Below are 16,317 nucleotides of genomic sequence, written 5' to 3' on the forward strand. Positions count from 1 at the left end.
TGATTGTTTTGGGGTTTTGTGTCATATCTAAGAAATCTTTGCCTACTCCAAGATCACAAAAATTTTCCTGTATGTCTTACAAGCTGCGTGATTTTAGGGTTTACATTTAGGTCTCTAGTCCATTTCTAATTAATTTTTTGTGTATGGTGTACGATAATGGTTGAGATTCATTTTTTTCACATGGATATCCACTTTTTCCAGTACATTTGTTGGAAACACTATCATTTTCCCTATTGAATTACCTTAGCACATTTTTCAAAAATAAATAAACCACATATGTGAGCAGTGGTATGATGGTGAATGTTTAACTAGCTCTCTGGAAAAAAGGAAGGGCCTGATTTGTAGTGTTGGCCAATTTCCTGATATTTTCACATGGCTGATTTCAAGCTACCAGTAGTTGAACAATCAGCGCACCAAATTACTGAAAATTTAACAAATTTAATCAGCTCTGTACACCAAGATAAGCCAGCTTCAACACACTACTGTATGCAAAAATCTATTTTGTTCTTAGATCAATGTGTCTATCTTTATGCAGTAACATACCTGGTTACTATAGCTTTATAATAACTTCTGAAATCAGGTGGAGTAAATCCTCAGACTTTGTTTCTCTTTCTCAAAATTGTGTTGGCAATTCTAGATCTCTTACATTTCCATATAAGTTTTAAGATCAGCTTGTCATTGTCTACAAAAGTCCTCTTGGGATTTTGATAAGGATTGCTTTGAATTTATAGATCAATTTCTAGAGTTGCTGTCCTAACAATATTGACTCTTCCAGTTTAGGGACATGGTATACGTCAATTTCTCTTAGTAATGTTATGTAGGTTTCACTTCTAGGCATTGCACTTTATTTTTTTAAGATTTTATTTATTTATTTATTTGACAGAGAGAGAGAGAGAGAGTAAAAGCAGGCAGAGTAGCAGGTAGAAGGAGAGGGAAAAGCAGGCTCCCCACTGAGCTAGGAGCCCGACATGAGGCTCAATCCCAGGACCCTGGGATCATGACCTGAGCAGAAAAGGCAGTCGCTTAACCAACTGAGCCACCCAGGTGCCCCTCGCATTTGCACTTCTTTTGTTGAACTTGTTCCTAAGTATTTTATTCTTTCTGATGTTATTGTGAATGGATTTTAATTTTTTTTCTTTTTCCAATGTCTGTTACTAGTCTATAGAAATAAAATTAATTTTTATATATTGATTGAGTATCCAGCAACCTTGCTAAACTCATTCATTTGTCCTAGTGCTTTTTGTAGATTCCTGAGGATTTTCTAAATGCAAGATCATATTTATATAAATAAGGACAGTTTTACTTCTTCTCTTCTGATCTGTATGCCTTTAATTTATATTTCTTGCTTTATTATACTGGCTATGACCTACAGTACAATGTTGAATAGAAGTGATGAGAGTGGACATCATTGCCTTATTCCTGATCTTGGGAGGAAATCATTTAGTCTTTCACCATTAAGTATGATGTTAGTTGTAGGGTGTTTATAGATGCTATCTATTAGGTTGAGGAAGTTCCCTTATGTTCTACTTTGCTGAGGTTTTTTTTTTCCTAAATCATGAAAAAATGTTAGATTTTGGCAAATGTTTTTTCTATGTCTATTAAGATTATCTGTGGTTTCTGTCCTTTACTCTATGAAAATAGTATATTATATTAACTGATTTGGTGGTGTTAAACCAACCTTGCATTCCTGAGATAAATCTCACTTGTTCATGGTGTTTAAACCTTTTCATTTGTTGCTGGATTTGATTTACTGACTTTTTGTTAAGGGTTTTAATATTTATATTCATGAGAAATATTGACCTATAGTTTTCTTGTAAGGTCTTTGACTGGCTTGGTATCAGAAAAATATCTGATATTACCCATCTTAAAATGATTTGGGAAATGTTCTCTTTTCTAAAAGAGATTGTTAGGATTTGGTATTTATTTTTTCCTTAATGTTTGATGTAATTTACCAGAGAAACCATCTGGGGCTGGATTTTCTTTGGGGAAAGATTTTAAATTACTAATTTGATTTCTTTACTTGATATGTATTTATTCAGTTTTTCTATTTCTTTCTTAGTCAGTTTTGTAATTTGCATCTTTCTAAGAATTTATCCATTTCATCCAAATTCATTGACATGAAGTTGTTCCTAGTATTCCCGTATAATTGAGTTACATTTTAAAGAATAAATTAGCATGGTCTCAGTAAGTCATAAAATGATGTTTTATTCAGCACCAGCTTGATTTGTGAAAAAGATGTTTACTAAGTACTTCCTAGGCACCAAACAAAGAATGAGGAAACTTAAGCTTATTGAACACTTCACTAGATGTGTCATGCAACGTCCTTGGCACTGTGTGGAGCTCTCATAGGAATGTACTCCCAGAATTCTAGGTCTACCCCCAGAAGGAGGCAGCACTTTCAGGGCATACTCTCAGTGTTTCCATTTCCTGTCTAAGGAACCATCTTTCTGCAACTAATGGACACAGATCTTTGGGGACCCAACTAACCAGAGGAGTGCAGCCTTTGTTTTTCAACCTCAGCCGGATAACTCTGTGGTCTAGTGGCAAAACCACCCCAGAATTCCTACGACCAAAAAGCCCAGCTAATAAGGGGGTAGTGCGGGGCAGGGCAGAGTGAGAAAGGAGTCATTGTGATTTTCCTATAAGCTCTCATCTAGCTCTTCTTTTTTTCTACCTGAGATGTATTTGTATGTGTACTTATTTTAACTACCACACGCCCTCACTCTTATCCTCCACCTGCCAGCTATAGCTTTCTTATTCTGCACCTTTTTCTTCCATACAGTTCTTAGCACAGTGCCTAGTAAATACGGCAACCTAAATTAATTTGTGTAGAATCACATTGACTCCTAATTGAGCAATTTTATTTTAACTCTCTGTCCTCATAATTCTATACATGTTGTGCATATGAGCTTTCTTTGTGTGAAACACTATCTCCCAGGTGCACAGGGGCTTGTGAGCCTCATGCAGCCCAGGACAGAACTTAGCAGTTACCCACAGAATCTCCATTTACCTAATGAAGGAACCCAAGCCCTGATGCTCGTCATTGCCAACTGCTACCCATGTTGGATCTTTCCATGTAAGGGAAAGGGCAGATTCTTTTCCACTCATTCTCTGTTCACATTAAATTAGCTTCAAAATTTTCTTTACATACAGACATTGCTTTGCTCAAGTGCATGCCCTCCTCATTTTAGAAAACTATTAGATATGGTGTGCACGTGTTTATTGGATATTAATGGATTAGAAGCGTGGTCCTAAATGCTTACAACATGGGCATTCTCTATCAGATCCCTTTCTCTCCTCTCACACAAAAGAAGCTGAAAGGTGCAGGCAAGCAGATACACAGGCATAGATCGTAAAGCTCCTCTCTTGACCCAGTCATTTCTGCCAGGAAGAATCTTCTGTTCCCCTCTAAAGAGAGAGAAGCCACTCTAAGCTCCCTGCAACCCTCTAGGCTCAGGTGTTCTTTTCTTTTTAATCTCCAGATCCGACTTCCTTGAACCAGCTCCTGACAATAGCTTGGCAGCCGACAGCGTTCACTGACTGTCTCCATCAGATTTCATGAAAGAGCCTGCTTCCCTTCTTCAAGAACACTTTAATATAATAAATGGAGGCAAGGTTTTTGAACAGAGACTTAATGTGTTTCCATGACAATGTAAATCACCTATGAGAATCTGCAGGAAGATTTTAGACCATTAAGACTTAAAAGCACGATTTTCTTCCTTCATAAAGCAGTAGAAGAATGTTGTTGAAAATTTTGATGTCAAGAGGATGGGGAGAGAATTTTATTTCCCAAGAACTTAGATACATAATAATCTGGGCTTTATGGGCAGAGACATGGAATTTATATTTGAGCATGGCTGGCAATAATCCATTATTCTGGGTCCCTACTTTTGTCAAGAAGTGATTTGTACCAATTAACGCATGTAGATATTCTCCCCAGCAGTAGAATTATTCCTTGTATGATTCTATCTCTCTTGTAAATGCCAGGCTTTTTCAAATTAGAAATGAAAGAGCAGCCCCTATTCTCTTCTTTAACAACACTTTCTCTCCAAGGCCAAACCCTCTCGCCATTCTCCCGACACCTGCCCTCCTCCCTCTCCTGGGGCCTGGCTTCATCAATCACCCGGCTCCCTGCCCGTCTTCAGTCTCCCCCCTATAATTGCTCTTTCAGTATCTCCCCTTGAATTGCTGCAAGAAAATGTGTGTAAGTGGGGCAAGTCCTTAAGCGAACATCCGTGTATGGTGGACATTCAGTATTGGAGATTCAATTAATCAGGCATTCACTGAATGCTACTTTGTTCAAGTCCAATGTGAAATGCATTCAGAAAGAAACCTGGCATTGGAAGCTGCTGCCCCGATTTTGCCCTCTCCTAGCACCGGAATGTGGACTGCCGTGGTCAGAAATACGGCCATGGGGACAGGCATTTGGTGGTGTGGTTGCTTCTGTCTCCCCGCCTGACTAGCAGGTCAGTTCACACTGCATCGCTACCTCTGTGCCTGGCATGTAGAGGATATTCAGTAATTTTCCTTGAACGAACGACTCTGTAATGAAAACCATATACATTTATTACACAGTTATGCACCATGGACTTTATTGTACTGACACAGATGGGCGGGTCCTCTTCAATGACTACATCCTCATTGAACCCCGCATCAGCCCTGTGAGGGAGGTGTCGAGCTCCCTGCAGTTCAGGGCAGGGGACAGCCTGGACCCAAGTTTGGAGCTGGGATCCCGCCCAGGTTTCCTGTGCTCTTGCGGGTGAACCACCTTCTCTGTCCTGATCCGGGCGCTGTGCTGCTCACCTTGTTAACCTCTGTCTGCACCTCCCTGAGCCCTGTATATGCTGTGTGCTCTGAGACATCATTTTCTCCTGAGGCCTGTGTTTCTTGGTTTCTGCTGATGACCTGGCCTCAAGGCAGCCTCATCTTCAGCAGCTTTGCTGCATCGGGGGCTTTGCTACCTTCTAGTGAGGGCTGCAATATGGTCCCCCCAGTGTCTTTTTTTTTTTAAGATTGTATTTATTTATTTGAGAGAGAGACCGAGAGAGCAGGAGCAAGGGCGAGGGGCAGAAGGAGAGGGAGAAGCAGGCTCCCCCTGAGCAGGGAGCCTGACGCGGGGCTCGATCCCGGGACCGCCCAGTGTCTCGCAACCAGAGCGTGACCTGCGGTTCACTTGATGCCGCGGTTGTGCTGAGGGCTTGAACTTCCTGTGCTCTGCTCCCACCAATGCTTGCTGCCTTGCTGAAGTGAAGTGTGGGTGTTTCAAGCCCCTTTTGATGAGAGGAATAGTTTCTGATCAGGGTGTGTAGTAGAATCAACTGCTCTGTAACCAATTACTCCCAACACTAAACAGCTTAAGCCGACAAAGGTTTATTATCTCAGACAGTCTCTGAGGGCAGAAGCCCAGGAATGACTTAGCTGGGTGGTTTTCAGCGTCATCTGAATACTTGCTGGGGCTAAGGATCCACGTGTAAGCTGGCTCACTCACGTGGCTTTTAGCAGGAGGCTTCAGTTCCTTGCCGCACAGGCCTCTCCGTGGGGCTTGTGTGTGCGTCCTCGTGTCGTGGCCGCCTTCTGTGCTCAGTGTGAGTGATCCCCAAGAAAGCAAGCAGGAGACCTGACGGGGTCTGTAGCGGCTCAGTCTTGGAAGCTCCATATGGCCACCTCCACCGTATTCTGTTGGTTGGAGGGGAGTCACTAAGCCCGATCACATTCAAGGGAAGCGGAACTAAGTCCCACCTGAGGGAGGAGCATCCAAGAATCTGTGGACGCATATGGTGAGAAGCGATATGGGTGCCAGACAGCCTCGTGCCCTCTCCCTGGCCGGGGCAGCCCAGGGACTTCCTGTTCAGCCGTTCACAGGGGTGAGTGAAGCGGAGGCTGCATTGTGAATCCGTGGCCCGGGCTCCGTGAGCATTACACAGATGCCAAAGGACCGTGCTGACCCTCAGCAATGGCACCTGCGGAAGGGAAGAAAGGTACCTACACAGGCAACCTGCGCTAACACAGAGCACAGTGAGCGCTACGGAGGGATGAAGTTCAGAGAACAAGCTCCGTGCGGCCGTGCAGCCATGGGACTGGTGCAGGCCCCCTGGGGAGGGGGCACCCGAGCCTGGAAGGACCGTCATGTGGCCTTTCAGCAGCCGGATGTATGGAGGGAAGAGGAGGCTGGGGACGGGAACAGCAAGGGCAAAAGCTCAGTGGAGGGGAAGTGCAGTAGGTGTTTGGGGAAGGGCGCATGGTGTTCTCCTTGGCAAAATCAGCCAGAGTAGCTGCGGCACGGGGTCCTTGTGGGGGTTACAGCAGATAAGGCATCTAAAGAGCTCTGCGCAGCGCCTGGCGCCCAGCAAGTGCTCACTAACTGAGGATGTGGTGACTGGTGAGGATGAAGAAGTAAGACCGGAAAGGTAACTTGGGGCTGAGTCACGGGGCCATGCATGTCATCCCGAGGAGTGACAGCATGAGGAAACTAGTGGGGCCTTGGCTTGGACTTTAGCTGGTCCTGTAGTGCCTGGGATCTGTTGTGGCATTTAGTAGGGGAGTCGTGCGCTTATGGCCAAGCTGGAAGACGATCTCTCCTGGAGTAAGAGTGAGGACGGGGTGGGAACCGGGACTCTGATGCTGGGGTCCTGGCGCCACGGTCCAGGGAGAGGAGGCCTTGAGGGCTGAGGGGAGATGGCGCAGGGGGACAGGACAGGAGGAGGTGAAAGTAGGGTATTTACTGCCTCCTCTAAAAACTTTGCCTCGTCAGCAAACTGCTTTAGCAGCTGCCCTGAATGCAAGTATGCACCTGTCTAAAGGCCCTGTGGCAACAGTCTAGGAACATCTTGTCTACCAAGTCTCTGTGAGGTGGCTCACCCTGGGCCTGCCTCTGCCATTCCTTGATGGGGGCTTGGAGGCGGGCCCAGGCTTGTCTCATTGATTTTTCCAGCACGCAGGAGCCATCAAAGGAGTCCTTTAAACCCAGACCTGAACATACTGATTGAGTTTACCAAGGCACAGAGGAACATCATAGTCCCAAGCCCTTTTCTGCCCCTGCAGGGATTGTGCAGGAGAGAAGTCATGCATCAAGCCTCAAATGATCTGCTGTGGAGGGGACAGTGGGCCCTTGGCAATGCAGGGAAATCCTGTCCCCATGACTTCCTCATATCATGATACAGGAGGAGCCATGGCACAGGGAGCATCTCTGAGATGCCAAGGGCAGTAGCCTGCAGATGTGGGAGCCTCCCTTTATGCTCAGAGCCCCATTCTGGGGCATCCAGACCGGCTGAAGGGAAGTGCTGTCTTGTGATTGCTGCCCAGAGCCAAAGCTGCCGTGAGCTTGCAGGTGGATTACACACCCACCCCCAAGTGTGGGATGGTGGAAGGGGCAGGGGCTTTGAGTCAGATAGACTCACGGTCCAATAACTGCTTACTGGCTTGGTGAGTCTCTTCACCTGTCTGTAGTCAGGTTCCTCATATATAACATGGGGCTAATAACAGTGTCCTCACAGGGATGATGAAAGGGTAAACTAAGGCTAGATTCATAGAGAGCTCAGCCTAAAGGAAGTGGGCACTGGGAACTGTTAGCAAACTTTTCTTTTCCTTCCCTGTCCCCTGATTCTCAGGGGTTCCTTCTTGCCCCCAGCCCTTTACCACCGTGGCGGCTTCACTCACCCGGGGCTCTGGGCTGCCTCCTGTCAATCTAGGGAGGATGGATTTTATGAAAGCTTGGGAGACACCAGATGCTTGCTTTATGAAGGGCAACTCTTCCCTACAAGGACTTAAAGACCTGGGGTGTGCGATAACAGAAGCCCCAAGCGCGAGCAGCCTTGTGAGTACCTAAAGTAGGATGGAAGGCTTGGTTTCCTTTAATTCTCCCAGTGTGTCCTAAGTGTATCGCTCTGTGCTGTGCAGGGCACCGGGGAAACACAGATAAATGCAGCTCTCTCCCCAATGAAGAGGGACCCCTCCCGGGCCAGGCGCTTGTGAACACATACTCGGTTCAGCGCGACTGGCACCAGAATGCAAGTATAGGCGGGGGGCCATGAGCTGACCAGAAAGGAGATCAAATAATACCTACTTCCATGAAATATGCACTCAATGCCAAGCCCTTAAATCCTGTGAAGAATGTGAGAAAGATATGGAACATGGCTCTGAGTGGGGGCCTGGGTGAGGGACGGGGCCTGACGGGGCAGGTGGAGACAGGTGGGGTCCTCACCCAGCTCTGCCCCTAACCTGCAGTTTGACACAGGATAAGTTAAAGGATAACCCTTCACAGCCCTGCAGATGAGGTTGGACTCAAAAAGTAGGATTCTGTCATGAATTTTCTGTTCTGTATCTCATCCCTCAGGAGAGGTAAAATGAACTTATAAAATAATTAAAGAGCGACATGAAACTGCATGGGGCACCACAAAGTTGGACAAGGTAGTAAAGCATCCAGGAGCCAAGAGAGAGGAAATCCAGGAGGGGGCCCTGGAGGAGGAGAGCCCCAAGCTGGGCCTTGAAGAATAATTAAAACTGGGGCAGTCTGAGAGGAGGACATTGTCAATGGTGGAATAGTGCTGCCTCACTCAGAAACGTTCAGCAGCTCCCAGGCCAACCGCAAGCATGTAAACATGGCATTCGAGGCCCTGTAAGCCTGGCCCCAGCTCCCACCCAGCCCGGTCGCCTTGACTTCCTTCCAAGAGCCCTACCCTCCACACCCTGAGCAGCTCACCTGCTCTCTGAACCTGCCCCACGGACTCAGAACGCTGCCTGAATTCCCTTTGTTCACTTCTCTGTCTCCATCCTCTAGTGCCCCCTTCAGAATTAAGCATCCTTTTCCCTCTGTCCCTCTGTCCCATTTGCTTAGGGTCACACACTAGAACAAATCCTAACCTACTAAACTGTAGCCGCCTCAGCCATTGGGTCACACGCCCTGTGGGCCACATGCCCCGCCCATGACTGGTGTTTGGTAAATGCCAAATGAATAAAGAAATGAACGATAGAGCCAAAATCCGGCTGCACGGACAGGGGAGTGCGTGGTAACAGGCAAGACGTGAGTGAGCTGAGAGCGTGGCCCACGCTACTCTGGGAGGAGCATCTCGGGGCTGGAGGAGCTCAGGGGTCATCTCGTGCAGCCGTGTCACCGAAACCATCCACGGCATTGCGCACAGCAGGCCTGAGCCCGCACAGGCACCTCCGGTGAGAACAGGCCAGCACACTGCGGTGCCGGCACGTTGGGGAAGTGCGGTGGGAAGGCTGTGGGCCTCCCGGACCCGGACTCGTAGTTCAACCCTGCTTCTTTGCCAGCTGTTTGGCCTTAGGCAAGCCACCTAACCTCTCTGAGCCTGGCTTACCTTCTCTTGTAAGAGAGATATAATACTACCTCCTTTCAAAGTTGTTGTAAGGATTATGGAGAATAGACCAAAGCAAAACCAAAACAACCCTCCAGCTTGTAAAAGGGGACTAATGAACGGTAGCTAATTCTATTTTTGTGACATATGATTAGTTATGGCTTGTGGCTGGGGAAGGTTTTGTGGAGAGTTCAAAGAAAGTTCTAAGTAGCAGAATTTGGGTTTCAACCGAACTGTCTGTCATAATTGCAGTGAACTTAATCATGGGACTCACTAACATGGCCTCATATGAAGATCAGTTGTTTAAGATCAGGGGTCACCGGGGCGCCTGGGTGGCTCAGTCGTTGGGCGTCTGCCTTCGGCTCAGGTCATGATCCCAGGGTTCTGGGATCGAGTCACGCATCGGGCTCCTTGCTCAGCAGGAGGCCTGCTTCTCCCTCTCCCACTCCCCCTGCTTGTGTTCCTGCTCTCGCTATCTCTCTCTCTCTGTCAAATAAATAAATAAAAAATTAAAAAAAAAAAAAGATCAGGGGTCACCAAACTGCTCCCACGAGGACACGTCCCATGGATAATGCTCACCGTGAGACACTTGCCAGCCCACAGAGGCCAGGACAGAGATGCAGAAAGATGCAGAGGTTGGCCTGGGAGAGATGATCCAGAAACAGTTCTTAGGGCCGGTGTAGACCTATGTCGGTCCTAATTCTGGAAGCAGGCAGGGGTAGGAGCAGAGGACTCAGGGTTCTATATTCAGGAACCAGGTTGTTGCTGGTAATCCACATATAAGGGGCTTCAGCAATACTCTGGTCCTGAAGGGTGGGAGGAGGGAGTGGGTACCTGGAGTCTTAGACGGGTCATGGTGGCCACAGCCCCCAGTGTGACCCAGGCCAGCCCAAAATGGCTCAGAAGTCAGGTCACAGTAGCTGGTTGAACCCCTGGAAGTGTAAAAGTGGGGAAGAGAGCACAGGAAATGATATAACACAGCCTTGAGGCCAGAGCAGATGGGTGCCATTAACGGAATCAGGAGGGTCTCAACCCTCCAAGTCCCCTTCTCGTCCCAGATTCTCCATCTCAGTGGGGAGCACTGCCACCCACAAACCAGAATCCTGGAACTCTCCAGATTCCCCTCTGACCCTGGCCTCCCACGGCTCAGCCGCTCTCAAGTCCTGCCCACTTCCCTTTTGACTCAGCCACTCTCGGTCCCCACTGCCACTGTCCTGGCTCAGGCCTCTGCTTTCCTCCGGGCTCACTGCACAGTCTCCTGCCTGGCCTCCCGACTCACCTCGCCCCGTCTGCGCGCCATTCACACTGCTGCCGAAGTTCTCTTTCCGCAAACTAATCTGGTCACATTCATCCTTGGCTTGGAACCATTTGGCAGCTCCTCGTTACAGTCCAGACCATCCCCTCAGCATGGCTGGCAGGACCTCAGGATCTGCCCAGTCCCCACAAGCTTCAACCCAACCACCTGAACTGCCTGCAGAGGGCCATGTCTCGGCAGCCTCTTCGTGTACCCCTCATTCTGCCTGAAGCCCTGGCCAGCTCCTCGTCCCGTCTCTGACTCCACTCCAGAACCCACATCCCTGACTCGCTCCCAGGCTGGTATAGGCTGTGTTCCCCACTCCCCCCTCTGTCATGGCTCTGTTCTTACTGTCCTGGAGTAACTGCAATCCCTCTGCCTCCCACACCTTGAGCCCAGGGCCTCTTAGTCACTTTGGGCTCCACAGAGCTCAGCATCCTGCCAGACAGACCTTAAGCACTCAGTAAATGTGTTGCGAATGAATGAATGAGAGAAAGAAATTGAATGATGAGGGAATGAAGACAATTTGGCAGGGCAGACAAGATGCTTTGGTTCTAGGGATGTTGGGTTTGAGTTGGTAGGGCCCTTAGGTGGGGGTCCAGGCTGCACTGGAAAGGCAAGTCTGAAGCTTGGGGGAGGGTCTCTTAAGAAACTGTGGTCTCTCTGCTCACAAATCAGCCAATTCCCCTCAGGAGGTCAAATGACCAGCAAGTGGCTCAGTGTTAACCAACCAGCTTTATCAACTCAGAGAATCTCTGAGCTAGAAGGAAGGATAAGGACATCGTCTGGTCTTTTTTTGACAGGTGTGGAAACCAAGGCTCAGAGAGAGGAGAGGCCTGCTCCACATCTTGTTAGAGGCGGGGCTAGGACCTCGTGACTCTCACAGCCTCAGCTCCTTCTGCCATCCCCCTGTGGCCTCCTGTTTGGGCCACTCGTCTCTGAGCCCCGAAGGAGGGCGTTATCAATAAGGGTGACGAGGGTGCTGGAAGAACCTAACCACAGATATTTACACCCTAACTCTTCCTTTCCCACAACACAGCTTCTCATGCCCCAAATGAGAACAGATTCATCGAACATCATGCACTCAATAAGCAGGATGGACCCCGTGGCCTCTGTAAGCAGGCACATGTACTTTACCCTGCTTTGGACCTTGTCCCCATCTAGTCTCCAGCCCTGTAACAGATCAGAAACAGCTAATTGGAATCCACAAGATCCTAACAGGAAAGATAAGAACACGTACACACTGACTCAGAAAAAAGCAGCAGATGGTGGTCATTATAGTGTCAGGACCAATAACCATTCACACCAGAGCACGTGAAGATTCTCCTGCACATACTCAGTGCGACATCAGTCCTAACAGTGGCATCCACATTATGTTTGGTACATTTTGCTTATTTGTGATACGCAAGCATTTAGACATCTCATGAGTATTTTCATCTACAGTGATTAAGATTGTTAAATTTCTGACAATATAAGAAGCAAGCCTTTGCTATCAAGGGGAGGAACTATCCTTGAGGATTCTGGCTAACGAAGGGTCTCCATCATGACAAGGCAGGGGAGGGGACTGACATTTTTGGCCACGGCATACCAAGCACACCGTCTAACACGTCTCATTTTCACACTCTTGACCTCACATGCGGCAGGCATTCAATCATAGAGGTTGAACCTGTGCATGACGGAGTGGATTGAGTGTTTTCAGCCTCATTTGAGATATTGCAAAAACGAGGCCCAAAGATTAGAATTGCCTCTCCATGATCACACAGTGGTAGCTGGGAGCCTGAGCTTCTTCGTCCTACAAGAGCTATTGCCACAGCCTACGTCAAGGTGGCAGGAAGGAAACCTCGCGCTTCCCCATGAGGAGACAGGGCAGTTCACTGCTCAACCACCCCTCCGTCAGCAGCACCAGCACCAACTGCGAGCTTGCTGAGTTGGCAGCCCTGTACGAGGAGCCCTGCGTCCCCGCAGATCGTGTTTCATATAACCTATGCTTTCTTTGATTCACAGAAATGAATTCAGAGCGTGGACGGACATCAAGCCTGTGAAACCGATAAAAGCCAGGCCCCAGTACAAGCCCCCAGATGATAAGATGGCTCATGAGACCAGCTACAGTGCCCAGTTCAAAGGGGAGGCCAACAAGCCAACACCCGCGGACAATAAGGTCATTGATCGCAGAAGAATACGCAGCCTCTACAGCGAACCTTTCAAGGAATCCTCAAAGGTGAGACAGATCTTGTGGGGAACCCCTCAGCACAACCTAGAACCAGGGGGTTAACTGCAGCAAAATGTGAGCGCGGGGCTCCTGCCCACCTGGCCCAGGTGGCTCCTGGGAAATTCCTCCTCTTCTTGGTAGCCCAGAGGCTAAATGCAAAGGGAATGTTAAAAAGAAACAGTGCCTAGGGCGCCTGGGTGGCTCAGTTGGTTAAGCGACTGCCTTCGGCTCAGGTCATGATCCTGGAGTCCCTGGATCGAGTCCCTGGATCGAGTCCCGCATCGGGCTCCCTGCTCGTCAGGGGGTCTGCTTCTCCCTCTGACCTTCCTCTCTCTCATGCTCTCTGTCTCTCATTCTCTTTCTCAAATAAATAAATAAAATCTTAAAAAAAAAAAAAAAAAGAAACAGTGCCTAAAATAAAACAGCTTGAAGACTGGCAGGTTTTCAGAGAACTAGCTTTTCTGATTTAGAGAACCCCCCCCAAAAAATTTGCAGAAAACCTCACCTGAGCCCTCAATCCCCCCTTCTTAAAACAATGGCTTTTGCCCCTGAAGTGTTGGCCATTGAAGGTATCTCGCTGGCTTTCTCCCCACCCTGCCCCTGCAGCATCCTTGGCTCCAATCCGTGGACACTTCTTTACTCCTTTTTATCCTTTTCGTCTGTAAACACTATGCACCATCAGCTCTTAGTCTGTCACAGAGCACCTGTCTCACCAGCTGCCAGATGTGTTCCGGGTAATTTGTTACTATAATAGACAGTTTGTGAATGATGTACATTTCTAAGTGACTTCCAGTGGATTCAGGGATTTCCATATAATAACACTACTTTGCCTTATTTGTACCCCAGTACACACTCATGAGGGAATGAGGGGGAGAATGGAGTTGGAGACTCAGCTGGAAGCAGCAATCATAAATGCCAAAGCTGATTCTGTGAAGTCAAGCCACATGGGATTGTGCAAATATCCACTCTTATCTACAAGAGTAGGAAAAGTGTGAGCTCCTTTCCTCTGCTTTTGTCTGTAAGTCTTACACTGAAGTCGAGTTTCCTATTTGGCCCAAGACTGATTAATAGGTGAAGTAGGGTAACCAAGCCAGCTTGACTGGCCTCCTCCACTTGGAGCACTGAAAATTCCACATTCCATGAAAGCCTTCAGGCCCGGGCAAACCAGGATGTACAGGTCAGAGGTGACTGAAAACCCCTGGATCTCCCTGAATGAATGACCTAGCCTGTGAGGCCCAACAGCATCTCTGCCCATCTTCTGCATACAAGGTGCGGCCCAGGACATAGTGCTGGCTTTGCACAAAAGAAGACTCAAGGGGAGGAAGGAGGGAAGTTTGGGGAAAGTGAACCCAGAGATGGCATATTGAGGGGCCATACACAGTGGCCCCAGAGTTCTCGGGAAAGAGAAGGCTGGGCCATCTCCTGGGAGGGGGGGCAGAGCTGGAGGTGACCCCTGGCCCTTCTCCTCACATTTCATCGACTAAAGCAAATCCCAGGCCTGCGCGAGTTGAACAGAGTGATGAGGGATGCGGTATATGCGATTCTCCCACAGGGAGGGGCAGCAGGGATTGCAAAACGGTAACATCATCCACCACCACAGTGGTTCCGTGGTGACAGCCGCCAGGCCGGGCTGCCACTGTGGCCTGTGAGCCTGTGGCCACAACGGACCAGCCGGTTCAGAAGCCAGATGACCTGTGTCACTGAAAACACTTTAGACGCTGTGCTTCCTCGATGTCAAGTGTCATCATGACAGTTACCGTTGAGCTAATCATGTCTTCTCTCTAACTTCTCTCTCCCACTCCCTCCCTTTTTGTGTTTCTGTATTTGCGGTCTGTCTGTCTGTCTGTCTGTCTCTCCGAGCAGGTGGAAAAACCTAGCGTTCAGAGTTCCAAACCAAAAAAGACCTCAGCGAGCCATAAGCCCCCGAGGAAGGCCAAAGACAAGCAGGTGGCGTCGGGCCAGGCCTCCAAGAAAAAGAGCGCAGAGGGCCCCAGTGCCACCCAACCCGAAGACAAGGAGCAAAGTAAAGAGATGAACAATAAACTGGCTGAGGCTAAAGAGTAAATTTCATTGCATTTTCCTTTTATTCTTCTTTCTTTCTTTTTTCTTTTTTTTTTAACCAACCAACAAAAAAGGCCACAAAATTGCTTAGAGGTTTCTCATCTGCCTTGGTCCTGAGTGTTCCAGGAGCTCTTTGGTTTGGTTTCTTCCAATGGAGGAATGCCGTCTCCAAGCCCGAGCGGCATGCCTCCTCTCCAAATCGAGACTGGCCGGGCTAAGCGCGGAGCAGGGGTCCATGCCGCGGGGCCCCCGGAACACCAGGAACCCCGGGAAGCATTGCTCCCTGGTTGTGCCTCCCACAGCAGGTGAGACTGCTCGCCGGCTGCCGAGGGAGGCAGGCAGGCCTTAGCACGCAGAGGCCCTTCCCAGCGGCTGGAAGTCTCCCAGTCACGCTTGGGAATGCCCATAGGGTGCCCTCCTCCTCTTCTCCCCCGAGGTCTGTGTCAGGGATCAGTTCTGAACTTTAGGTGAATGTGTTCTTTTCCAAAATTCAGAGGGTTATCATGTGCTAGAGACGCTCGCCTTTGGGCTTCAGCGATGGACAGCATTTGTGGAAATACTTAAAAAGCAAAAAACCTCGGCCTTAATGTCCACAAGATGAATTGTGTCTGTTAAGTTCAAGTAATTTTTCTCATAGACTTTTCCGTTAGAAACGTGTGACTACATTTAGTTTCCTATCAGTGGGCTTGAAATTGTATGCCAAGTGATAAATATGCCGCTGATGACTCAGAGCAGGCCAGGGTGTTTTAGGTACGTTCTAGACGTCATAGGAAGATGAACACAGCGTGAGGAGACTGTTCTCCTCTGTGTCCCCAGTTTTGTAGGGCGACTGGTTACAGATGACTGAGGAGGGAAGCTCCGGGGGCAGGGGTAGTGTATTGAGAACGTGGCTTCCTTGCTTCTGAGAAACACAAGGTGGGAAGTCGACGCCATGCCAAGCACGGCCATGTTCATGTTTGCCCTGTTCCTCAGAGAGGACAGAGGGTGCTGAGCTTCAGATTAGTGGAAATGTCTGTGACTTAGCTGAAGATTAGGAGAGTTCCCTACTAAGTGATTAGCAAGCATTTTTTACCTCACTGATGAATAAAAGCAGCTCTCACCGTGTTGTGTTTCACGTGTCTGTGTGGCCAACGCCCCCGGGAGCGGCAAGGGGCACCTTAGTTGTGCTAGAGTTGTGTTGTAGCTGGTAGTCAGAGAGTTGTAGAAAGACCCCTAGTGCTCATGAGGGAACCCAACATACCCACCGGAAAAATTACATTTGCAAACCTTGTGACGTGTACGTTGCTCGGTATGCTTTGTTGCCCCTGTCCTTGAAGTCCTTCCTGTTGCTGGCACCGTGACATGGCCGGGCTGTCGTCCGGCTCCTCACCGCGGCGCTCCCTTGCGGTCCCTGTGGTGTGGAGGAAGCAGGGCTTCCCCCAGTCCTCTCCTGTTCT

General features: G+C 48.7%; 1 protein-coding gene across 1 annotated transcript in view; it reads left to right on the forward strand.

Annotated features, from left to right (window-relative positions):
- The window catches only part of MAP6 (microtubule associated protein 6), a 76,512-nt gene that overhangs the window by 42,585 nt on the left and 17,610 nt on the right, over positions 1-16,317 (forward strand). The window contains exons 2-3 of the mRNA XM_045894462.3: positions 12,616-12,829; positions 14,684-14,880. Coding sequence (XP_045750418.2) covers positions 12,616-12,829; positions 14,684-14,880 — 411 coding nt within the window. The remainder of the gene's footprint in view (positions 1-12,615; positions 12,830-14,683; positions 14,881-16,317) is intronic.

The sequence above is a fragment of the Mirounga angustirostris genome, unplaced genomic scaffold (assembly GCF_029215605.1).
Source record: "Mirounga angustirostris isolate CCGP_5_RB_7025 unplaced genomic scaffold, mMirAng1.0.hap1 SCAF_13, whole genome shotgun sequence".
In the NCBI taxonomy this organism is placed as follows: Eukaryota; Metazoa; Chordata; class Mammalia; order Carnivora; family Phocidae; genus Mirounga; species Mirounga angustirostris.